The sequence below is a fragment of the Pleurodeles waltl genome, chromosome 11 (assembly GCF_031143425.1).
Source record: "Pleurodeles waltl isolate 20211129_DDA chromosome 11, aPleWal1.hap1.20221129, whole genome shotgun sequence".
Lineage (NCBI taxonomy): Eukaryota > Metazoa > Chordata > Amphibia > Caudata > Salamandridae > Pleurodeles > Pleurodeles waltl.
The window spans coordinates 347,514,451-347,540,351 of record NC_090450.1 but is presented as its reverse complement, the minus strand read 5'-3'; the positions used below and the strand labels follow the sequence as shown (position 1 = coordinate 347,540,351).

General features: G+C 48.2%; 1 protein-coding gene across 1 annotated transcript in view; it reads left to right on the top strand.

Annotated features, from left to right (window-relative positions):
* ANO7 (anoctamin 7) overlaps nucleotides 1-25,901 on the top strand; it is a 2,026,240-nt gene that overhangs the window by 501,501 nt on the left and 1,498,838 nt on the right. The window contains exon 3 of the mRNA XM_069213645.1: nucleotides 10,254-10,353. Within this exon, the coding sequence (XP_069069746.1) occupies nucleotides 10,254-10,353 (100 nt within the window). The remainder of the gene's footprint in view (nucleotides 1-10,253; nucleotides 10,354-25,901) is intronic.

Sequence of the window (25,901 nt, the reverse complement as noted above, 5' to 3'; positions counted from 1 at the left end):
TGGTGGCTGGCATGCAAAAATAAACAGAACACCCATCCAAAAAAGCAACATATCCAAAGGCAGATGTAATTTGAAGGTACACAGCTGTAAAGATTTATATGGCGGTACAGCAAACTAAATAGTTTTAACTTGAATGCTGCACTTTTGAATGTACATCACCCCAGTTTTGTTTTCCGTTGTATTCCGTTGCTGTTTTCTGATACGCCAATTCAGCATCGATCCATGCATTGTCACAAAGAATGTTGCGATAAAAGCACACACAAAGGTTCAAGGGGGGCTGGAACAAGTTTGGCGCCAAATTTGTGTTGTATCTTCTTTCATGAATAAGCATTAACACGATGTTGTGAATTCATCTTCTTTATTTGCAACCCCAGCACTTGCCGCAAAGTAGCTTTACAAGTAGCCTATTTTTCCGCAGAACATTCCATTACATCATATTTATACATAAGAATGTGTAACATAGCATTAGATTACATTTCTACATTCTCTGCTTGAGTTAGCATTGGTTTACTTACCAACATTAGTTGACTTACCCATTACTACATGTGCTATATAATTCCCTGCCCTGAGCAGATGGAGCGAAGTTAGGTATGTCAAAATGATGAGGGACATAGGGGGTCATTCCAACCCTGGCGGTCGGTGTTAAAGCACCGACAACAGGCTGGCGGTAAAAAAAATGCAATTCCGACCCTGGCGGAAACCGCCAACAGAGACCGCCACTTTAACACACCGCCCGCCACGGCGGGACAAACAAACAGCGCGGCGGTCACCGCCAACAGACCGGCGGGAGACAATGTACCGCCCACCCTATCACAACCCACCAATCCGCCACCTTTTCCGGGGCGGTAGCCCCGCCGATAAAAACACGGCGGAAACAGCCATTTCAAACGGAAAACGCTCACCTCAATACACCCCACGAGGAATCTGGACAGCATGGAACCCGAACTACACATCCTACCAGCCATTGTCTTCCTGCTCCTCTACCAGGAGCACGAACGCCGGCGCAGAAGACAACGGTGAGTACTGCACCTACGACACAGGGGAGGGGGAGGCAAAAAATGACGGGGACACACATATGCGACACACCCACCCTCACCCTCAACCACTACAACACACACATCAATGCATAGCAACATATCACAGTTACACCCCCAAACCCCCCGGAAGAATGCAAAGGCAAAAGGAAATGATTATAAATATAGAATTATATTGTAAGACTGAGTATAAAATATATCACACATCTATAACTTTATATACAGAAATTGTCCAGTCCGACATGTCTATCAGCCATTGTTCGTGGGCCACTGGGCCAAAACACATGGGCAAAGCCCACACAGGATACCTGCCTCCAACGGAGAGAACACTGCAGGGGCATCAGATAGGAAAACTACAGGTACCTCAGGGGGAAGGGAAGGGGGGGCACCTCAGCCAGATGAGTTCACGACGCCAGATCTACGAGGGGCCCCCATGGCCACTGTGCCATCCTGGGGAGTGCAAAGCCACAGTCTCACAAGTCTCTACAGTGGGTGGGTTGCCCACTGTGCCATCCTGGGGAGTGCAAAGCCACAGTCTCTCAAGTCTCTACAGTGGGTGGGGTGCCCACTGTGCCATCCTGGGGAGTGCAAAGCCACAGTCTCTCAAGTCTCTACAGTGGGTGGCTTGCCCACTGCCATATCCTGGGGAGTGCAAAGCCACAGTCTCTCAAGTCTCTACAGTGGGTGGGTTGCCCACTGTGCCATCCTGGGGACTGCAAAGCCACAGTCTCTCAAGTGGATAACAGTCTCCACTGGTACTGGAGGGGGACTAGTGCCCAGAGTGCTTTGTGCAGCCCTGCCCGACACAGATGCGGGCCTGCCCCTTACGCCAATGGGCCAGCGGTGCTTGAGATGAAGGGCCCAGTTCAGCGGTGCTTGAGACGGCGGTGCCCTGTTCAGCGGTGCTTGAGACGGCGGTGCCCTGTTCAGCGGTGCTTGAGACGGCAGTGCCCAGTTCAGCGGTGCTTGAGATGAAGGGCCCAGTTCAGCGGTGCTTGAGATGAAGGGCCCAGTTCAGCGGTTCTTGAGACGGCGGTGCCCAGCGGAGCGGTGCTTGAGATGAAGGGCCCAGCGGAGCGGTGCTTGAGATGAAGGGCCCAGTTCAGCGGTTCTTGAGACGGCGGTGCCCAGCGGAGCGGTGCTTGAGATGAAGGGCCCTGTTCAGCGGTGCTTGAGATGGCGGTGCCCAGCAGAGCGGTGCTGAGATGAAGGGCCCAGCGGAGCGGTGCTTGAGATGAAGGGCCCAGTTCAGCGGTGCTTGAGATGAAGGGCCCAGTTCAGCGGTTCTTGAGATGGCGGTGCCCAGCGGAGCAGTGCTTGTGATGAAGGGCCCTGTTCAGCGGTGCTTGAGACGGCGGTGCCCAACGGAGCGGTGCTTGAGATGAAGGGCCCAGCGGAGCGGTGCTTGAGATGAAGGGCCCAGTTCAGCGGTGCTTGAGATGAAGGGCCCAGTTCAGCGGTGCTTGAGACGGCGGTGCCCTGTTCAGCGGTGCTTGAGACGGCGGTGCCCAGTTCAGCGGTGCTTGAGATGAAGGGCCCAGTTCAGCGGTTCCTGAGACGACGGTGCCCAGCGGAGCGGTGCTTGAGATGAAGGGCCCAGCGGAGCGGTGCTTGAGATGAGTGTCCTGGTCAGCGGATCCGGCCCAGGCATGGATGTCACTCGCCACCTGACATGTGGCTGGCGGGGCCTTCCTGCCCATCTGTCTGGTGGCTTGCGGGACCCTCCTGGGCTGCAGTTCTCGGCCTGTGGGTGTCCTCCTGCCCACCTGGGACGTGGCTTGCGGGGCCCTCCTGGGCTGCAGTACCGGGCCTGTGTGTGTCCTCCTGCACACCTGGGATGGGGCTGGTGGGGCCCTCCTGGCCAGCTGGCCTGCTGCCGGACTTGTCGGGCGTGCTGCCCTTCCCACCCTTCCCTGCACGCTTGTGGCCCTTTCCCACCTTTGGCGGTGTGCCAGGTGGCACCCCACTTCCTGACGGAGCCAATGTAGGGATTTTTGTCCCTGGGGTCTTTGGTCGCTCGCGCCGGGCACTGGCAATCTTAGGATGCTTTTCCGGTGGTGGGCTGGCCGTGCCTTGGCTCCTAGCTGAACTGGATGCCCTTGAGGGTGGGGGACTCCACAGTCCATGGACAACAGTCTTCACAGGTCCCGGTTTTGTGGTGGCTGAGGTGCTGATTGGAGTCTTATGAGATGGACGGGGTGGGGGAAATGTTGGAAAGAGGTTAAGGTTGGCAAGGAAAAGCAATTTGGAAAGAGAGGGACGGGTAGGTGTAGTGGGTATGGGAGTGGAGGAAGAGGATGTGGTTGTAGGAGTGTGAAGTCTGGTGTCTTTGGGTGCAGGTGCTTGGGCTGGAGGCTGTCGTGAGGTGGATGGCTGTTGGGTGGGTGGCTGCCTGCGTTTGTGTAGTTTGGAGGAGGGGGTGACAGACACACTTGGAGAGGACACAGGGGACGTGTAAATGGTAGGGGGGTGGTGACTGCACGTGTGCGGAGTGTTCTGGTGGGTGTGCTGGTGATGGACGTAGTGGCTGAAGATGTTGTGCATGCAAGTGTGAGTGGAGACGTCACAGGGAGGGAGGAGGGAGATGAGGAGGAGGGGGACACAGTGGAGGCAGTGGCTGTTGGTATGTCTGCATGTGGATGTTGCTTGTGTGAATGCTTGTGTGATGTGTGGTGCTTATGTCTGGATGAGCTTCCCTTGGGTGTTGAGGTGTGTGCAGGCTGGTCTGTAGGTGTGTCTGGGATAGGCAGAGGTACAGGGGATTGGGTCTGGGTGGAGGAAGTTGGAGGGGGGAGGCTAGAGACAGGGACAATTGCTGCCGTCAGTGCTGAGGCCAGAGCGTTGAACGATCGCTGATGGGCAGCCTGACCCGAATGAATGCCCTCCAGGTATGCATTACTCTGGAGCACCTCTCTTTGTACACCCTGGATGGCATTCAAAAGGGTAGACTGCCCAACAATGATGGTCCTTAGGAGGTCAATGACCTCCTCACTGAGGGCAGCAGGGGTGACAGGGGCAGGGCCTGAGGTGCCTGGGGCGAAGGAGATGCCCACCTTCCTGGGTGAGCGGGCACGGGCAAACGCTGAGGGGCTGCTGGGAGGGCGGTGCTGGTGCGCTGGGTGGCGGCTGTACCTGTTGTTGCGGGGGCACGGATGTTGCCGCCACCACAAGGGAGCTCCCTTCAGAGGACGAGTCGCTGTCACTGACATCAGCACGAGTCCCCGCTGTGGAGCTCCCCTCGCCCTCCGTCTCACTGGTGAAATCCGAGTCAGTTGCATGGCCCGCCATGGCCATGTGAGATGCAGCTCCCTCGTGCTCCAATGCCACTTCTCCTCCGCCTGATGATGCTAATGCACACATGAACAGGAAGACCACAAACAAGGGGGGGAGGAGAAATAAAGACATGTTGAGTGCATGGATTACCGCTACCGTTGGCGGACAAGACAGACACAGAAGCCCCCTGCACTACGCCGCGCACTTGGGGTCCACTACGCAATCCGTGGGACATGGCCTACAAGCCTATGGACGACAACTGCACACATAGATGACACAGGGCCATGGATACCTGTACTTGGCACCCTACAGAGGTGGGGGGCGGGGGCACAGGGCCATGCCTTACGGAGGGGCCTAGCCTACAGAAATCGCCCTGGCCTAGGGATACCCACAGCCCTCCTCCCCCACCCAGACACCTCCACTGTGCGCAAAGTCAGCAGAATGTATTTGTACTCACCCCCTTGTGTCTGCTGTGATGTCCTCACGCGCCCATCCAAATCGGGGTAGGCCACCGCCAGGATCCGGGACATCAGGGGGTCAAATGACGACTGGCACCCCTCCTACGTTGGGAGGCCATCCCCAGCTGAGCCTCCGCCGTCTTCCTGCTCCAGCGTCGGATGTCCTCCCACCTCTTCCGGCAGTGGGTGCCCCGTCTGTTGTGGACCCCCAGGGTCCAGACGTCCTTGGCGATGACACGCCAAATCGCGACTTTCTGGTGGGCGCTGACCTATGTGACATGTACAGGGAGAGAAAAATTGTAATCACCTTCTGCATGCTCGATGTGACTGGCCCCCCATCCCCACCCTTGCCATGTGGCACATGCTCTCATCTGTCGTTTGATGCATGCCTCAACCACTCTCCTCCCCACCATCTTTCATCCACCCCACTCAACCCAGGCATTGCCCACTAAGCATGGTCCCAGTGTACTTACCTGTTGGTCTGGAGGACCGTAGAGTAGCGCATACTGGGGGAGGACCCCATCCACAAGTTTCTCCAACTCCTCCGCAGTGAAGGCAGGGGCCCTTTCCCCAGTCACATGAGCCATTGTCTCTTCCAGACCGAGGTCACAGCAGCACTTGCAGTGTAGGTCCTCTCCTGTCGAAGATCAGGTATTTAGTGATTAAGCAGATAGAAAATGGTGGTCACGCCCGCGGCGGTTCGTACCGCGGCGGTGCGTACCGCGACCGCCGGCGCACATCGTCATTGGCTCCTGAAACCCATAGGGTTCAATGTTAACCAATGCGGCTTAGCGCCGCGGTCTTCGACCGCCTACCGCCGCGGTGTGCCACGCCAGCGCATTGACCTCACATCCCACTGTCGCACTTCACAAGTCAGGCAGCCACCATTTCAAGGGCCCACATGGCCTAATTACCAACTGCGTCACACATACCTAGGCCATGCACCAACACTCATACAAGCCATTCAATGCATTGGGAATCGTGTTATGTGCAAGCTGTGGTTACGTACCTGTGGGTTGCTTGACTCTGTGCTCGCTGTTGTCCTTCATAGGCACCGTCCACTGGGACATGCGAGGAGATGGAGGAATCTTCCCGTGTACAGACCGCTGGTGGACCTGTCGACAATGGAGGAACGACATGTCATACTGACATACAGGCTTGACCGAGCCACTATACAGGAACTGTGTGCCCAGCTGGAGCCAGACCTGTTGTCACCCATCCGCCAACCCACAGGGATCCCCCCTCTAGTGCAGGGGCTGTCAGTACTCCATTTCTTAGCAAGTGGGTCATTTCAAACAACAGAGGCCATATCATCAGGGATGTCCCAGCCTATGTTTTCCAAGGTGTTGTCCAGAGTGTTGTCTGCCCTGCTGAAACACATGCGGAGCTACATCGTTTTCCCTGAGGTGGGGGATTTGCCTACAGTGAAGGGTGATTTCTATGCCCTTGGACATATCCCTAACATCATAGGTGCCATTGATGGGACACATGTTGCTTTGGTCCCCCCCAGCAGGAGTGAACAGGTGTACAGGAACCGGAAGAGTTATCATTCCATGAATGTACAGATGGTGTGTTTGGCTGACCAGTACATCTCCCATGTTAATGCCAAGTTCCCTGGGTCAGTGCATGACGCCTACATCCTGCGGAATAGCAGCATCCCGTATGTGATGGGTCAACTCCAGAGGCACCGGGTGTGGCTATTAGGGGACTCTGGTTACCCCAACCTGTCCTGGCTACTGACCCCAGTGAGGAATCCCAGGACAAGGGCAGAGGAACGGTACAATGAGGCCCATGGGCGGACTAGGAGGGTGATCGAGCGAACCTTTGGCCTCCTGAAGGCCAGGTTCAGGTGCCTCCATATGACAGGTGGATCCCTAATGTACTCACCAAGGAAGGTGTGCCAGATCATCGTGGCCTGCTGTATGCTTCACAACCTGGCTTTGCGCCGCAAGGTGCCTTTTCTGCAGGAGGATGGACCAGATGGTGGTGTTGTAGCAGCTGTGGAGCCTGTGGAGAGTGAAGAGGAGGAAGTCGAAGAGGACGACATAGAGAACAGGAACACAGTAATACAACAGTATTTTCAGTGACACACAGGTAAGAGTAGACACCGGCATATTACATTTACTTAATGACTCCTACCTCTCTACTGTCTGACTTTTTCCCCCAGTGTATGGTAACTGTGTTGTGACTTTCCCTTCCGTTTTCAGAGATGTGGGCCCCACTGCGTGACATCTGCTTTGTTTCCCCATGGACTACAGCTGTGTGACAGCGGTTTGTTAGCATCACAATGTGAATGAACATTTTGGCACGGTCATGTCTAATACATTTGTTCTAAATCACAGCCAGACTCCAGATTGTTTTGTGCAATAAGTGTTTTTATTCAAGTGCTCTAAATTGGATGGGTGGTTGCAAATCGGTGAGGGGTGATGGTGGAGGATTGTCCATGGCAGAGTCCAGACTATCAGTTTCACAGGTGCATTGTCCAAATGCCTGTGGGAAGTGGAGCAGGGGCAGTTTAAGGTTGGACAGGGTGACAATGTGGGACAGTGGGATGACAATCAGGGCGGTATCCTTTGCTGGCGGGGGTCTTGACATCTTACTCTGTCTTCTTCCTGGATCTCAGGGCCCGCTTGCGGGGTGGTTCTCCTTCTGCAGGGGGTGGGGTTCTGGTGGCCTGTTGATCTTGTGTCGGGGCCTCCTGTCCACTAGCGCCGGCGGAGGTGGTAGGCAGTTCTTGGTGCATGCTAGTGTCAGGGGCCCTTTGAGGTGCCACAGTGTCCCGCAATGTCGTGACTACCTCATTCAGGGCCACTACGATGGTACCCATGGCGGAACTGATGTTTCTTAGTTCCTCCCTGAACCCCATATACTGTTGCTCCTGCAGAAGCTGGATCTCCTGAAACCTGGCCAGGACCGTCGCCATCGTCCCCTGGGAGCGGTGGTATGCTCCCATGATGGAGGAGAGGGCCTCGTGGAGAGTGGGTTCCCTGGGCCTGTCCCCCCCCTGTCGCACAGCAGCCCTCCCAGTTCCCCTGTTTCCCTGGGCCTCTGTCCCCTGGACCGTGTGCCCACTACCACTGCCCCCAGGTCCCTGTTGTTGTTGGGGTGGTGGGTTAGCCTGGGTTCCCTGTAGTGGTGGACACACCGCTGATTGACGTGTCCTGGGGACAGAGGTATGGGCCCGCTGGGTGGGTGCTGTGCTGGTGTTCCCAGAGGGGGGAAGGTCTACTGTGGCCTGTGGCTGTGTGAGGGGAACCGACTGTCCCGAGGTCCCCGATGGACCGGGCTGGTCATCTAGATCCAGGGAGACAGAACTGCTGTCCTCACTGTGGGCCTCTTCTGGGGGTGGAGGGGACATTTGTGGACCCTCCTGCGCGGAGACGTGGCGTTCGGGTCCTGCAGGGGTATAAAAGTATGGTTATTGCTTCTGTGTGTGTCATAGCGTGCAATGGGTGGGTGCCCGTGTACCCCAGTGCTGGCATTCCTTTGTGGGGGCTGTTGTGACGGTGGTTGGGGGGGGGGTTGTATGTGTATGTGCAGTGGGCATGCTTAGGTGATGGGTGTCCATGCTTTGTGGACCATGCAGGGCTAGGTGTTGGGATGGGTGGGTTGTGATGGTGAGACAGTTGCAAGGAGTAGGATGTGATGGGGGTGAGGGTGACGGTGGGGGTATGAGTTGGCATGCAGGTGGGGTGGGGGGAAGAAGTAGTTAAGATTTGCCTTACCAGAGTCCATTCCTCCGCCTACTCCTGCGAGGCCCTCAGGATGCAGGATGTTCAAGACTTGCTCCTCCCATGTTGTAAATTCTGGGGGAGGAGGTGGGGGTCCGCCGCCAGTCTTCTGCACCGCGATGTTGTGCCTGGATACCATGGAACGCACCTTCCCCCGTAGGTCGTTCCACCTCTTCCTGATATCGTCCCGATTTCTTGGGTGCTGTCCCACAGCGTTGATCCTGTCCACTATTCTGCTCCATAGCTCCATCTTCCTGGCAAGGGTGGTGTGCTGCACCTGTGCCCCTAACAGCTGTGGCTCTACTCGTACAATTTCCTCCACCATGACCCTGAGTTCATCATCAGAGAACCTGGGGTGTCTTTGCGGTGCCATGGGGTGGTGTGGGTGATGTGTAGGGTGGATTGTGTGGTGCTAAGTGTGGTGATGTGTATTGTTGTGTTGTGTGAAGTGCGTGCAAATATTGCTGGGTGACAGTGAATTGGTCGTCTGGGTGCTCGGATGTCTTTTCTCGGTGCGTGTTCACGAATCTCTAGGAGTGGAGGTTTGTAGGTGATGTTGGTGTGTATTTTATATTTAATTGGGTGTGTGGGAGTGATGTGTGTATGTGTCTCAGGTGTGTGTATTTTGAATTGTCCAATGTGGTTGTATTTTGTAAGTGTGTGTGTATTTTGAGCGCAGCGGTGTGTACCGCCAATGGAATACCGCGGTTGAAAGACCGTGCGTGGATTCGTGTGTCGTGATAGTGTGGGCGTATTTCTGTTGGCGTGACGGTGGAGGTTTGGTCATCGCCAGTTTCTCGCTGCCCTTTGGTGTGGCGGACTTTTGTGGATGTCTGTATTTTGGCGGTTTGCCTGTTGTGGGTCAGAATGACCGTGGCAGTTTACCGCGGCCGCAGCGGTGTTATGGCGGTCTTCTGAACGGCGGTAAGCGCCTTTTACCGCCGAGGTTGGAATGACCACCATAGTGTACTCGAAAACTGTGTTCACTTGGTGAAAGGTTTTAAAAGGTATCTGACAAAGGATGATAGGAACTATAAATTGAGACAAGGTTTATCAACAGTTTTAAAATCCAGTAGTCGAAAGTAATGACTGAAATGTATTTGGTCTGAGGAAAAGTAATAGTGCAATACATTATCTTGTTTCGGCATGCTGCAATCTGTCATCATGTTGATATTCCTATGGCAGTCTGTTGCGTCCCATTCGAGGAGGTCAGAATCCTGTTAATTTGTAAGTAGTTTATTGAAGTACAGTGAACGTCACCACCAAACAGATACAGGACCGCTCTCCAACAGTTGCCCTCACTCTGCGACTACAAGCACTTCACCTTAGAATGGGATGTATTGATGAGTGTAGGCTTACATCGAAGCAAGTGAAAACAGTCCTATGAATTTATAGTGTGTTGACCTGGTGCCATTGTGATATTCATGAGTTAGCTGAATGTCAGACCGCTTGTTATTTTTGTTGTGGTGTTCTATGTTAATTCTGCGCAATGAGGCTCGCAGTGCTCTGGGCATTACCTCCGTAGCCTAAATTAAATTTCTGAAATCGGTATGCTATGCTCTGATGATTTACATTGTATTCTTATGGTAATTCTCTGATTTTAAAACGTTTGGCGTATGTGTGCTTTATAAATGGCTTTGACTTCACTTTATTTCTATTATTGTGTTTTCTCCATAGTTAGTGCCTCTTTTGTACATTCTTTGGACTTTTCTCATTGTACCTTCCCAATCATTTCGCTTTTTCTCATTTCCCTTCAGTTAAGCAGCAATAGCAGAGATGGCCCGGAAGATGACAGCATTGCTGTCCATGGAGGAGAGATGCCAATGAACTTCTTCAAAGATGGACTCACGCCCATTGGTAACATTCAGTTCTATTTCTTTCTTGCTGTCAGTGGTGTTAATAATGAATATTGAAAGGAAACCGTAAGTGGTTCTCCCACAGCCATAGATAAATGCGGATTGCAGATTGGTGTTTCTTCCTGGCAGTGCAGGAAGTGTATGTGTGTTCTATATTCTGAATGCCTGATTTGAAGCGTACTTCCAAGAAGTGATTGCACCTCATTTGAGTTCAGATATCATGGGCACAGGGAAACCAAATATCATGGGCACTGACCCTAGGAAACCTATGTATCCCGCATGTTAAAATAATTGATTTCTTCTGCAACCAAATGTGAGTCATGGCAAAGTAAAGAATAATCTTAGTGAGGGTAAGAAAGTGCCCAGCTCTCACCTGCTAGTCAGTAGGCGAGGGGTCCTCTGACAATCCTTATATGTAAAATGGCCTAAGTCAAGAACCATGTGTATCTGAACTGGAAAAAATGTAAGAACTGGCTTGGAACATCATTCTTTGTGAATAGGATGTTGCTTAAACCCATTAGTGTCTCCACACTATTTATTATGGTGTAGATGCATGGTATATCAGTGTTTCACAACGGATGTTGGGAATCTGGCATCTACATAGCAGGGAGGGAATCTGTCATCTATTAACAGGGAGAAAGGTTCTAGAAAGAGTACGGGCTTGTTACGGCATTACGCAATTTACAATACTCCCCATAAGTACTCCTGGATGAGTTGAGATGTTCTCAGTATTCCATGCATTCTTCTGAAAACCTTTTGGAAGTTCCCCTTTTCACCTGTGCTGAAGCTTTTTCATATTGTAAAATAACACATATTGAAATGCCATTACCTTAGTACAATGGCACCATTTTTTTCTCCGCGGAAAAATACTCTTACCCTACGCACACCCAAATCTGGAGGGTGCTTTTTCACATCACCAACCTTGACACAGATCTAATCCTGCCTTTTCGGGCTATTTAGGGGTTGGTATACAGCCATTTCAAGAATGTGAAGGACTCACAGAGGAATCTGAACTTTTGCTTCTCAAAGAAAGCAACACCAATCTATGATGATGGTACATGCTCCTTTAACTTTCTTCTAGCACACGTTCCTCCACTATAGTGTAAAAAGGAGAACAAATTAACAACTGGAACATGCAACACTTCTGGTTATTTTTTGCCAGTTAATTAATTCTCCCCTTAAGCCTTAATATTTGATTGCACCTTCAGTAAGCCTTTGCTTACTTTCTTCATTCCTGCTCCTTCTTTTTAATTTCTGCTAGATCCCAAACCTTCTGTAACCCTTCTCTATCCCTGAACTATGCATGCCAGCCTTCGGCCTGCAATTGTTGGATCTTAGGGCTTTTAGACTTGACAAGTATTCTATTTAGTTTTTTTTTTCTGCCACTGGATTGTACCACCACTTCTTTACTTGTATTAAGCAATACCCATTTTATAACTTTGCTTGTAGTTCAGTGTGGCTTTCATAAGGAATCACATTTCTGCACACTCTCAAAGAGAGGAGTAAAGGAAAGATTGTTGTTTCTATACACTCTAATGTTGTGACTAATGGTGCTACTGGACATTGGCAGCGAACCTTTTTCGTGATGTATTCTTCTAGATATCCATCACAACCTGCTCACATTGCTTGCCTCTCCTAGACGGTGCCTGTATAAACGTCTTCCAGGTTTGGCCGACCTACCTGCACATATAAATGCATGCATGATGACTGATAAGTCGAAACACTCTTCCAAAAATATTAAGAAACAATTTGAAAAACAAGTCAGAATATCTGTAATGCGGTGACGTTAATTACAGTGTATAAACAAGATGTTTCTTAGGTAGACCTGAGTTACAGGGACATTATAGTTAGGCTCACATTTTACAAGTACTAAACCTTGGAAATTCACCTTTTATAGTTATAGTTATCTAAAGTAACTTTAACTCGTGCCCTAAGGTAACACCATCTCGGCCCCGGGACCCCATCCCTCAAGGCCTGGCATAATTTTTGTTTTTGGGGTGAGGGGGACACCGCGGCCCCCATTCCCTAGGCTGATCTGGGCCATGAGGACACTATTCCCCCAGGGCGTGGCCTAATTTTGTTTTGGGGGGCATGTGTCTCCCCCTCCCCAGGGTCAATCTCGGCCATGGGAACCCATTCCCCAGGTCCAGGCCATGTGACCTGAGTAGCCTGGGGGCCCCCACGGTCCCAGTTGGCTCCCCGCCTCCTCTGGGAGCCACCATTGCTGTCACAGAGAGGGAGCTGCTTAGCAGCTCCCTCTTTTATGAGAGCAGTTTCCTCTGTGTGCCTGCCCACATCTCCATGGGCCGGAAGATAGAGGAAACCTCCGGCCTGGTGAAGGGAGATCTTTTTAACAGCTCTCCCTTCATCGGAGCAGATAGTTTGCTGTGACTTGGTGGCAGCTGTCAAAGCTGCTGCCAAGCCACAGCAAACAGCTATGTCCCGGGGGTTGGCACCCTGGGACATAGCAGGAGCCAGTCCTGGGGGCTGGTGGTCCCCAGGGCTATCAGGGGCTTACCCATGCACTCCCCTCTTCCATAGCCCCAGGGAGGTGGTGGCCCCCGGGCCCTGGGTGTCCCAAATGGACCACATTTCTAATTTTTACAGTTTTCCCCAGAGAGGTGGTGGTCCTTGGGGCTGTAGAAGGGCTGCATGGCCCCCTGCACACAATGTGCTAAATGCATCAGCGAGGCGGCGGTCCCTGGGGCTGCACGGGGGGCTGTGCGGACCCTTGCATATAATTGCATCAAAGCCCCGGGTAGGTGGTGGCCCCCAGGACTACAGGGGTGCATGGCCCCCGCATTAGATTCGTTTTTAGAGAGGTGGCAGTCCCTGGGGCTGCAGGGAGACACGTGGCCTGCCACCATATAGTAACATTAAACCCAGGGAGGTGGTAGTCCCTGGAGCTGTGAGAGGGCCACGTGACCCCCTACAAAATATTCTACCAGTGCCCCAGGGAGGTGGTGGTCCCCTGGATTGCAGGGGGCTGCACTCCAGCATCATATTTATTTAGTGCCTCGAGGGGGTGGCGGTCCCTGGGGCTGCAGGAGGGCCGGTTGCCCACCCTGTATATATAGGTCAATGCTCCCGGAACCTGGCCCACCCAGGGGCTCTAAAGAAAACAAGCACAGGAGCCCGCATTTGAGGGTTTTTTTAATGATTCACCGGATCCACTGAAAATCGCAGTGAATTTTTTTTTTAAATGCTTTTCAGCTCTGAAAAAACGTTTGTTGTGGGGCTCGGCTGAGTCCCAAGATTGCTGCCAACACTTCCTGGTTTGAAGTGTTTGCAGCCAATCCAGTGGTTCGGGCTGAAGTTTTGTTTAAAGGTCCTGTGTGAATTAACAGGGGAAACATAACCTTTTTGACCCCACCTTTTTCTCAGCCCCCGCTTGATGGATCACCCCGAAACTTTCTGTGCGCAGACATTTTTTGGCAAAAATTTTGTGAAGATTCATCAAACTGTACTAAAGATATAGGCAATTAAAATAAATGCTTTTATTATGGAAACATGGTCCTAACTATAACTATCTAGTGGTGACCGCCATTAGGTTATATTTATATGCATATATATGCATATATATAATAATATTTTGGTGACATATATATGTAATTCTTTTAATATAATTCGAAAAATGATTTTTTTGGTAATTGGTTGTGTGATTTTATTAGGATAAATAATCTACGTTATTTTTTATTTCTGGTTGTAATTAATGTCATCTAATGAATAGTTTATCGAAAATGATAATAATGTGGCTAAATGTTAAATCGTATTTAATATATTGTTTGTAGAACTATACTTTACTTTTGCAAATTCTTTTTACATTTAAATCTGCTGTAATTTTTGGTATATTTTATTTATTATTGATTTAGTCATGTTTTCTATGTAATGTTTTGGAAAAGTTTTTCAATATTTAATTTGAAAAATTAAAATCTTTTGTAATCGATTTCTGTTTGAAAAATTCTCTTTTCACTTTTAGAGATATTTATTTTTTCTTCATTTTTGTGAATTTATCAAGTGTTTTTGAAATATAGGGCCTGGTTCACTAACTGCACTTTTGAGTGAGTTTACACTTTTGAATACGTTTATTGCTTTAAGTATTCACAAAATACACTTTTGTAGTAATACACTTTTTAGTAAGTCCAGCATTACATATGGTCATCCACAGGTACAGCAACACCCGCCCATAGAAAATAATGAAAGTATGGTCTAAAACTCCATAGAATCTAAAGTCACTTTACATTTAAGATTTAAATATAAGACATGTAATATTGTTTTATTAAAAAATGAATGTAATCAATAATGTTATTCAGTTTTAATATTAATGTTAATGTTAATATTCTATTAATTATTGTTCCCTGTGGGACCATCTAGGATGTAAGTCATTTTTAACTCCTTTTTCCGTCATTTTGTTGTCTTTCTACTTCATTTTGAGCTGTTTGTGGTGTTTAGAGTCACTATTTCCTGTTCCTGCTCTCCAGTTCAGGTAAGAATGATTTATAGTTACGTCCTAAGGGTTTAGGGTTTTGGAGGAGGTCTTAAAAATTAATTAGGGTAGTGTTTGTTAATTAACATTCTTTTAACATGTTGTTTCTTTGTGTAATGTGGATTAATTATTTTACAATAGTGCTTTATGCTTTATTGTAACTTTTCATATTTTTATCTATCGTGTGCTGTTTCTGTGAATGTATGGTTATTTCTAATGATTGTTTATGTGCTGTGTTTTATATCTGGTTTGTAAATGCATATTTGGTTGGGTTTATATGTTTTTGCTTTACAGGTTTTTATTTTGAATAGAAGAGATTATTTTCAATGTTAATGAATTACTTGGTTATTTTAGTTAGTTTTTAAGTAGTCTCCTTGACATTTTGGTTTTATTGGAGCATTTACATCTTTTACAGAGTTTTCGGATTCTCTGCATTAATTAAGTCACGTTAGATATTTTAACTTTTGTGTGGTTTACTTTAGATTTTTTTGGGTTGTTTGATTATGGATACTTTTTTGGAACTGCTTTTTGATTGTATTTTAATTACAAAGATATCGACAGCGAAATTGTAGGTGTAATTTAACTTATGTAGTTAGGTTATTGTGTGAGAAATGTTGATTAATTTATGTTATTTATGTTGTATTACTAGGTATTTGGATGCTTTTATTGTTAGGATATGCGTGTAGGTAATGGAAAAATGTTTGAATATTTTAATTAATGTTTTGTTGCTTTGTATATTTATTTATAAATATTTATTGTTGGATTGTTTAAATATTAGTCTGAAATATAAATTATTGCATTTATTTATGTTTCAGATTGATATTTAACCCCTTTGCTGCCAGGCCTTTTCCCCCTCAGTTCCTAGCCTTTTTTTGGCTATTTGGGTAGTTTGCGCTTAGACCCTCATAACGTTTTGTACACATAAGCTATCCACACCACATTTGCTTCCTTTTTTTCCAACATCCTAGGGATTCTAAAGGTACCCAGAATTTGTGGGTTCCCCAAGAGGAGACCAAGAAATTAGCCAAAATACAGCTACATTTTTTGGGGGAGAAAAATGGGAAAAAAGTGCTGCAGAAAAAAGCATGTGATTTTTTTCCCTGAAAATTGCATCAACAAAGGGTTTGTGGTGATAAAATCACCATCTTCCCAGCTTTCAGGAACAGGCAGACTTGAATCAGAAAATCACATTTGTCAACAAAATTTGGGGATTTTACTGGGACATACCCCATTTTTACTATTTTGTGTGCTTTCAGACTCCTTCCAGTTAGTGAAAGTAATGGGTGTGAAACCAGTGCTGGATCCCGGACAGCTAAACATTTCTTAAAATGAGACAAAATTGTGAATTCAGCAAAAGGTCATTGTGTAGATCCTTCAAGGTTTCCCTACAGAAACAAACAGCTAAAATAAAAAAATATTGAAATTGAGGTGAAAAAAAGAGCTATTTCTGCCCACGTTTTCTTCTAACTTTTTCCAGCTATGGCAGATTTTTGAAAGCAATATACCATTACATCTTCTGGACTCCTCTGGTTTCAGGTACATATAGGGCTTGTAGGTTCATCAAGAACCCTAGTTACCCAGAGCCAATAAATGAGCTGCACCTTGCAATGGGTTTTCATACCAGGTATACAGCAATTAATTTGGTGAAATATAAAGAGTGAAAAAAAGGTATCAAGGAAACCTTAGTATTTCCAAAATGAGCACAAGATAAGGTATTGAGAAGCAGTGGTTATTTGCACATCTCTGAATTCCGGGGTCTCCATACTAGCATGTGAACTACAGGGCATTTCTCAAATAGACTTCTTTTTTACACTGTCTTACATTTAGAAGGAAAAAATGTAGAGAAAGACAGGGGGCAATAACACTTGTTCTTCTATTCTGTATTCTCCCAAGTCTTCTGATAAAAATGGTACCCCACATGTGTAGGGAAGGCCTAGTGCCCGCGACAAGAAACACAACATGGACACATCTCATTTTTACATTAAAATCTGATGTGTTTTTTGGAAAGTGCCTAGCTGTGGATTTTGGCCTTTATTTCAGCCGGCACCCAGAGAAACCTTGCAAACCTGTGCATTTTTGAAAACTGGACATCTAGGTGAATCCAGGATGGCATGACTTGTGGTGCTCTCGTCAGGTTCTGTTACCCAGAATCCTTTGCAAACCTCACAATTTGGCAAAAAAAACACACTTTTTCCTCACATTTCGATGATGGAAAGTTCTGGAATCTGAGAGGAGCTACAAACTTCCTTCCACCCAGCATTCCCCCAAGTCTCCCAATAAAAATGGTACCACACGTGTGTGGGTAGGCCTAGTGCCCACGACAGGAAAGGCCCCAAAACACAACATGGACACATCAAAATGATCTATTACAAAACGACCTGTTTTTTGCAAGGGGACACCTGCGTTTTTGGTCCTGGGCTCAGCAGCCATCTAGGGAAACCTACCAAACCCAGACTTTTCTAAAAACTAGACACCTGAGGGAGTCCAGGGAGGTGTGACTTGCGTGGATCCCCCAGTGTTTTCTTACTCAGAAGTCTCAGCAAATTAAGCAAAAAAAATTATGTTTTCCTCACATTTCTGTGTGGGATCACTGCACCGGCACAAATTTCCTACCTCCCAACATTTCCCTCAGTCTCCCGGTAAAAATGATACCCACTTGTGTAGGTGGGCCAAGTGCCTGTGACAGGGAAGGGCCAAAAACATGTCAAAATTGAGAGGGAACCAAAGTAGGTCCAAAAGGGCAGTTTGAAAATAAAACGTTTTTAGGCTGACAAGTGGGGCATAATTTTTATCGGTATAGATGTGACTATGCTGAGTGGTAGGAATTTTGTGGATTCCTGCAGATTCCAGAAGGTTCATCACAAAAATGCATGATTCCAGGCAAAGTTGGAGGTTCGCAGGGCATTGTGGGCAAGAAAATGGTGTGAGATGCATGTGAAGCACACCACCCTGGGCTCACGCAGATGCTTAGTTTTCAGATGTGTGTAGGTCTAGTACATTTTTCTAGGTGGCAGCATCCCAAATTCCAAAGGGTGCGGCTGCTCACCATTTCAAGTGGGACGATATTGAGGGTTAGCTATGCTCCCTTGGCCCAAATGTAAAATCAAAACCCAAAATAACAAAAAGTCCTTTTGCTTGCCGTTGTGATCAGAGCCTTTAGTTTGCGGGGGGACCTGAAAGACTGGTACCCCCTTCAGTTGGGGTGGGGGCATAACCATTTTTCAATTCCTTGGCATCTAGTAGTCTTTCTGCCCCTCCCCCAGGGAGCGGTCGGGGGTAATTTGCCCATCTGCCTACCGGTAGGTAGAACAACTTTGTCCCCATTTATTTGGGTTGGAGCTATGGCCATACCCCCACCCTCTTTTTTGGAAATAAAATCTTCCCTGGTGTCTAGTGGGATTTCTGCCCCCCTTGGGAGCAGAAGGGCCTAATAAAAATAGGCCGATCTGCCCCCAAGGGGGGCAGAAATGGCCAACTGTAATGTGCCCCCATGGGAGTAACCCTTGCCCAAGGGGCTGCCCCCAAACAAAACACACACACACAACAATCCCTGGTGCCTAAGTGGTTTCTGCCCCCCAATCTGAGCCCCCTGGCTGAGGACGTAACCAGCTCGTCCCAGGCAGCCAAGGGGTTAAAATCGGTTTCAATAATATTTATAAATAAATATTAAACACCTTTACATTTTTGGTTAGTTGGAAGATGTAAATTGAGTTGTTATTCAGTGTGATGGTTTCAAGATGTAATTCTTGCTATTGGATCTAGACATGCTAGGCCTTCACTGTTAGCTAACATTAATATTTTTCATGCTAGGATTTCATTTACTTTTTGTGTTGTTTTAGGTATTTTTTGCTTAGCTTGGGCCCACTATTGCTCCATTCACATTTGCTATTAGCTTTGTTCTTTTTTTAACTATTTCTGAAATTTTGTATAGTGCAGGGTGACATATTTTGAGTTTTCCTTGGAAGAAATTTTGCCATCATTCCACTGCTTTATTTGTCTTTGGTTTTTGAAGCGTGGTGCTGTACTAGACATCCCACCATTGAATATGATACTTGGGTTGACGTCTGTATCTTGATCAGGGCAGATGACCAATCCAAGTATCTTCAAAAGAATCCACAATAGGGGTAGTTTTATTTCATGTCTTTGATAACAGGGCGATTAAATTAGAATGCCAATGTTTAGTTACATTTAAGGGGTGTGTGTTAAAGCTATACATTCTTTAAATTTCATTGTGAATTCTAGGTTAGCTGCATACTCTGATCTCAGAGTGGACTTCTGTAGTGCCTTCCTATGCATTGGTTGAAGGGATAGTAGTACCTCTCAACTACTGTGGGTGGGTTTTTTCAGTGCAATGGGAATAATTTCTTATTCAAAATCTATAATGTTTTTTTTTCAGGGTTTTAGTTGTTTATTTGTTGTTTTCTATATGTTATAATTTCATTGTAAGTTGCACTTTGTTAGGTAAAACTGTATACACCAATGGAATGTTTGTATTTTGATATTGACCATGTATTATGTATATTTGACTGAATGGTGGAGGGCACGACTTGAATGTGTCATTCTTCATCCATGTATTACATTGTGTTAGGGTTAGTAAATTATTTTTAGTACCATAAATTACCATTCTTTTCTTGTTATTGCATTTCTCATATAGTAAAAAGGAATCTTTATGGTTGGTTAATAAAAGCCTGATTACGAGTTTGACGGTCGCGCCGCCATACCGTCGCAGCTGTGGTCCCAAGAAGACCACTGAGCTGGTGATCTTTCGCCCTCCCTATTACGATGTTTCTGTTGTGTCTGTGGTCTTGCAGTGGCGGTCTTCCCACGAAGGTGGATGGTTGTGCTGGGAGCCTCAATTTTTGAGAATATTATTTGACAGTGCAAATACATATGTGTGTATGTACACATAGCTAGTCTAAAAATACACACATATGTATCTCACCTATGCAAAACATACCTTGTCCACAGCAATTGTTACACTGATAAAATGTACGAGTGGCTTACCTTAGGAGTTCACCTCAATGGTGCGGATTTTCTTTGTGGGCACATGTCTGCAGCAAAGGGAGGACCTTGACGAGGGGCTATTTGATGGGCAGACAAGTGGAAACTGGACATAAGGTGAGTACTTACCTTATTTCTCTTGTTTCTGCCAGGTTGAATATGGAGGTCTTCCTGCCACAGTCAGCTTGGCAGTGAGCCACATTGTAATACCGCCGGAGGGAACAGGGACTGGGGCATCGAGAGGCTGGCGGTGGTGGCAGGACCATGGAGGCCTTTCAACTATGTAACGGCATGCCTCATAATACAGCAGTCTGACCGCCAATGCTGCAGCAGTGATCCTGCTGCCACTGTGGTACCAAGACTGCCAACCTCACAATCAGACCCATAGTTTTAATTTAGTTTTAAATTATGGCTATATATTATTTTATTTTAAACATTAATTTTATGCTTTAGTTATAATACTAACCATAGACTTCATTACGAGTTTGGCAATCGGACACCCCAGACCACCATGTTGGTAGTCCTGAAAAGATCACCATTTTAATGGTGTTTCAGACCGCCCTGTTACGTGTTGTACATTCAAGACCGACGCAGGGCAAGCAACCATCTCAGACGACCAGCGGCACGGCAGCCTGAAAATAGGTGTTCCAACCCCAGCGCTGTCAGCACTGTGACCAGCCACTGAGCATATTACAAGGCGGTCCCTTCATGGCTGTCAGCCAATGACAGTCTGAACCACAGCGGTTCACGGTCAGCAAAGTAACAAATAACTGCACATGGGATGAATTTGAAAACAACACAGCTGACACACATTGCTACAGTGAACACACCCTTCACAGACCACAATTTTTTGCATTTACACAGCACTCCAAAGAACGCTGACTACCATTTGCCAATTTTTTCATAGATTAGGCACCCCTATTTTTTTCAGCATCCCATAGAACACCCTGCACACACCTTTCTCCATTCACACCCTTTGCGCTTCCCCTGTGTAGTAAGTCACTGTCACACGTTTTTTTCACCATGTCACATTCTAAAAAGCCATATTTTTCAGAGGATGAGTTGAGTCATGGTGGGTGAAATCAAAACAGTAGAGCCACAATTATTTGGAGCACAAGTCCAACATACTCCTCTCAGAAGTAAAATAGAAATGTGGGGCAGGACCGTTGACCGAGTGTATGCTGTAGGTACCACCCTGCACAAAAGGAGGCCATCAGGAAGAGGTGGAATGACCTCTGGGGCAAGGTCCGTTCCCTGGTCTCCAGGCACCAGCTGCAGGCCATGAAGAATAGTGGTGGCTTTTCCCTGGGAGGAAAAGGTGTTGGCCATCCTGCATCCTGAGGTTTTGACAGGAATACCTGGGAGTGGAGTCTGGTAAGTCACGTCACAACAAATATCACCAAAATGCCATGTCCTGCATGCTCATGGCTCACATTGTCCCAATATCTTGCTCATGCACCCTACCAACATTCAATACCAAGAGTATCTGAGTTTAAACACTGCCAATCTGAATTGTTGGACCCAACATCATAACTACTAAGGTCCATCACATGCCATTGGTTCAAATGAGGCCTGTAAGTCTTTCAATATACAATAATAATCCCAGGACTCATGGTATGTCTCAACAGGTAAATGTATGACCAAACCTAAATGCAGTCTTCATACAGATATGTAATACCCAACAAGTGTCTAGTGTTTGTAGTAGAGAGACTGACATGACTGCAACTCCCGGAAGACCCTGTTTCTCTAACTCCAATCACCAGCCCAAGTACCCCTGTTTGTCAACACTCTTAGTTGAAGTGTACTCACCTGGGAGGATGCCATGTGTATAGTATGTATAGTAGAGAGAGTGACATGAGTGCAACTCCCAGTCGGCACTGTTTCTGTAACTCCAAACACCAGCCCAGTGTCCACTTGTCCAAATAGTCCTGTTCCTCAACTCTCAATCGAAGTGTACTCACCTGGGAGGATACTATGGCCCTCATTACAACCCTGGCGGTAAATACCTCCTACTGCCGTGCCGACGGCCGCCAGCATACCGTTCCTGGAGCGGTATTCCGCTCAGGTATTATGACCCACACTAAGAAGTCCGCCACTATACAGCCACCCACACAAGTCTGCCAGACCAAAGGACAGTGATAAACTGGCAGTACCAAAACCCACACCGTTACGCCAACTGGAATACGCCCACAGTATCTCGACCCACGAATCACCGCAGCAGTCTTTCAATCGCGGTAAATCATTGGCGGTACACACCGCTGAACTCAAAATACACACACACTTACAAGACACCACCACATTGGACAATACAAACTACACACACCTGACACACATATACACACCACACCCACATACCCATACCACTATAAAACACACACACCCACATTACCCACAACCCCTTACAGCAAAAAAAAGGATAGCAAGCAGAGAGAGACAAGCCAGGAGCACCCACTCAATCAGAGGCACAATACAGCATCACTCATACACCATCCACACACCTCACAACACAACATCCTACACATCACCCCACACATCCTCACACATACCACTCACACCACATCCATGGCACCCCAAAGACACCCCAGGTTTTCAGAGGAGGAGCTAAGGGTCATGGTGGAGGAAATCATCCGGGTAGAGCCACAGCTATTCGGATCACAGGTGCAGCAGACATCCATTGCAAGGAAGATGGAGCTATGGCGGAGGATCATGGACAGAGTCAACGCCATGGGATAGCACCCCAGAACTAGGGATGACATCAGGAAGAGATGGAACAACCTATGGGGAAAGGTATGTTCCGTGGTTGCAAGACACCAGGCAGCCGTACAGAGGACTGGTGGTGGAACCCCACCTCCTCCCACACAACTAACAACATGGGAGGAGCAAGTCTTGGCAATAATGCATCCTGAGGGCCTCGCAGGAGTAGCAGGAGGACTGGACTCTGGTAAGTCAAATCTTTACTACTATATCCCCACCACCATACCTGCATGCCATCACAAACTCCTACCCCTACCCTCACCCCATCACTCCACCACCTCACACATAACCCACTATCACAACCCACCCATCCCAATACCAAGCCCTGCATGTAACACCAATGCATGGACCCCCATCACAGTCCTGCATGGACACCCATCATCACAGCATGCCCAGCAGAGAGACTCACCCAGCCCACAAAATCACCACACACACAAGGCAAAGCTGAGTGGGAAATCACAATCATACAGGGAAACACACCCATGCACAAGATGGCACACACAGATACAATAACACTGCTTTTGCATCCCCACAGGACCCCTACTCAAAGTCACCGGAGAGGAGGTGCCAGCTACATCCAGTCCCCCCCAGAAGAGGCCCACAGTGACAACAGCAGCTCTGCACGCCTGGATCAGGATGACCAACCTGGCCCATCAGGGACCCCTGGACAGTCGGTTACCCTGCCACAGTCCCAACCCACCACTGAGCCTCCTCCCTCAAGAAACACCAGCACAGCTCCCACCCAGCGGGCCCATGCCACTGTCCCTAGGACATGTCAATCATCAGTGTGTCCACCACTACAGGGACCCCAGGCAGCCCCACAAACCCAGGACGATCAGGGACCTGTCAGCAGTGGCAGTGGGCACACGGTTCAGGGGACAGAGGCACAGGACAACAGGGAAGCTGGGAGGACTACTGTGTGACAGGGGGAGGACAGGCCCAGGAAACCCACTCTCCAGGAAGCACTCTCCAACATCCTGGGAGCATACCACCATTCCCAGGAGACCATGGGCCAGATACTGTACAATTTGTAGGAGACCCAGCGGCCGCAGGAGGGACAGTACCAGGGGATCAGGCAGGACCTCAAAAACATCTATACCATCCTGGTCACCATTGCAGGGGTTCTGGCTGACATGGGCAAGACCATGAGGGAGGCAGTGGCACAACAACGGGTCCCTGACACTAGCCACACCGAAGAACAGCCCTCCACCTCCGCCGGCGCTAGTGGACAGGAGGCCCAGCCACAGGACCAAGAGGCCATCAGCCCCCCACCACCTGCAGAAGGAGAACCACCCCACAAACGGTTCCTGCGATCCAGGCAGAAGCAAGAGACCATTGCCAAGACCCCCGCCAGGAAATAAGACACTCCTGATTGTCACCCTTCTGTTCCACTCTGTCACCCTGTCCAACTTGAACTGCCATTACTCCCCTTCTTATGCCTCATTGGACAATGCACCTGTGATACCAAGAGACTGGACTCTACCCTGGACTTTCCTCCACCATCATCCCAGCCCATTGCACATCCCCCTCTACTTATGAGCACTTAAATAAACACCCTGGGAACAAATACAAATCTGGAGTTTGTCAAATTATTTAAATATGTATTAGTTCAACATTATCAAAGCATTGTTGGTCATATGTACAGTTAAATATACTTTGAAATGACCTTTGGTGGGCAGCAGTACACAAAGCAGGAGCCAGAGTGGGACACAGAGATCTGAAAATAGAGATGCCAAAGGGTACAGTAAGTGGCCATAGACATAGGGAAATCAGGCTGCCATGTACAATGTCCAACAGAAAACTGAAAAGTTAAGTGAATGTACAGTGTCTTACATGTGTGTCACTGGAAGTACTGCTGTATTATATTACTTATGTTGTCAACATCTTCTTCCTCTGCCTCCTCTTCCTCACTGTCCACAGGCTCCACCCCTGCCACAAGACCATCTCCAGGCTCATCTTCCTGCAGAAAAGGCACCTGGCATCTCAAGGCCAGGTTGTGCAACATGCAACATGCAACGATGATCTGGCACACCTTCTTGGGTGAGTAGTACAGGGATCCACCTGTCAGATGGAGGCACCGGAACCTGGCTTTCAGGAGGCCGAAGGTCCTTTCAATAATCCTCTTTGTATTCCCATGTGCCTCAATGTAACGTTCCTCTGCCCTTGTCCTGGCATTTCTCACTGGGGTCAGTAGCCATGAGAGGTTGGGGTAACCAGAGTAACCTGTAAATATCGAGGGATACCTGTTAGACACACACTAACCCTTAGGGACAACGCCATACCCAGACACCTACTTATACTGTGTGGGGACCTTGGGCTCACCTATTAGCCACACCCGGTGCCTCTGGAGTTGGCCCATCACATATGGGATGCTGCTATTCCTCAAGATAAAGGCGTCATGCACAGAGCCAGGATATTTGGCATTCACATGGGAGATGTACTGGTCCGCTAAACACACCATCTCCGCATTCATAGAGTGATAGCTTTTTCTATTCCTGTAAACTTGTTCATTTCTCCGGAGGGGGGGGACAAATGCCACATGTGTACCATCAATGGCACCAATGATGTTGGGGATAGTTCCCAGGACATAAAAGTCAGCTTTCACTATAGCCAAATCATCCACCTGGGGGAATACGATGTAGCTGTGCATGTGTTTCAGCAGGGCGTTGGAGAACATTGCCTGAGACATCCCTGATGCCATGAACACTGATGTTTGGAAGGAACCACTTGCCAGGAAATGGAGCACTGACAAGACCTGCACTAGAGGGGGGTACCTGTATGCTGGTGGATAGCTGACATCAGGTCTGGCTCCAATTGGGCACACAGTTCTGGGATTGTGACCCAATCAAGTCTGTAGGTTAGGATAATGTGTCTGTCCTCCATTGTCGCAAGGTCCACCAGGGGTCTCAGTACACCGGACGATGTCGCCATCTCATGTTCAGCCTCAGCAGTTGAAGCCTATGGAAGAAAATGGTGAGCAGAGGGTCATATTCACACATCTATTGCACTAATGATGATTTTTTTCCTTTACAGAACCAGTATGTGAATCCGACAGTCACTTGCTGTGCCAGTGTCTGCTGTGATACAGTTAGGTGCCATGCCTTGTGCCCCTCTAAAATTGCAGCTGCCTGACCTGTGAGGAGGGACAAGTGGAAATGAGGTAATTCCGCTGGCGTTATGCGCCATCGCGAAAGGCGGTCGAAGACCGCAGCGCAACTTTGTATTTGTTATCATTGGGCCCTATGGGTTCCAGGACCCAATGGTGATGTACGCCGGCGGTGACGGTATGCACCGCCGTGGACGTGACT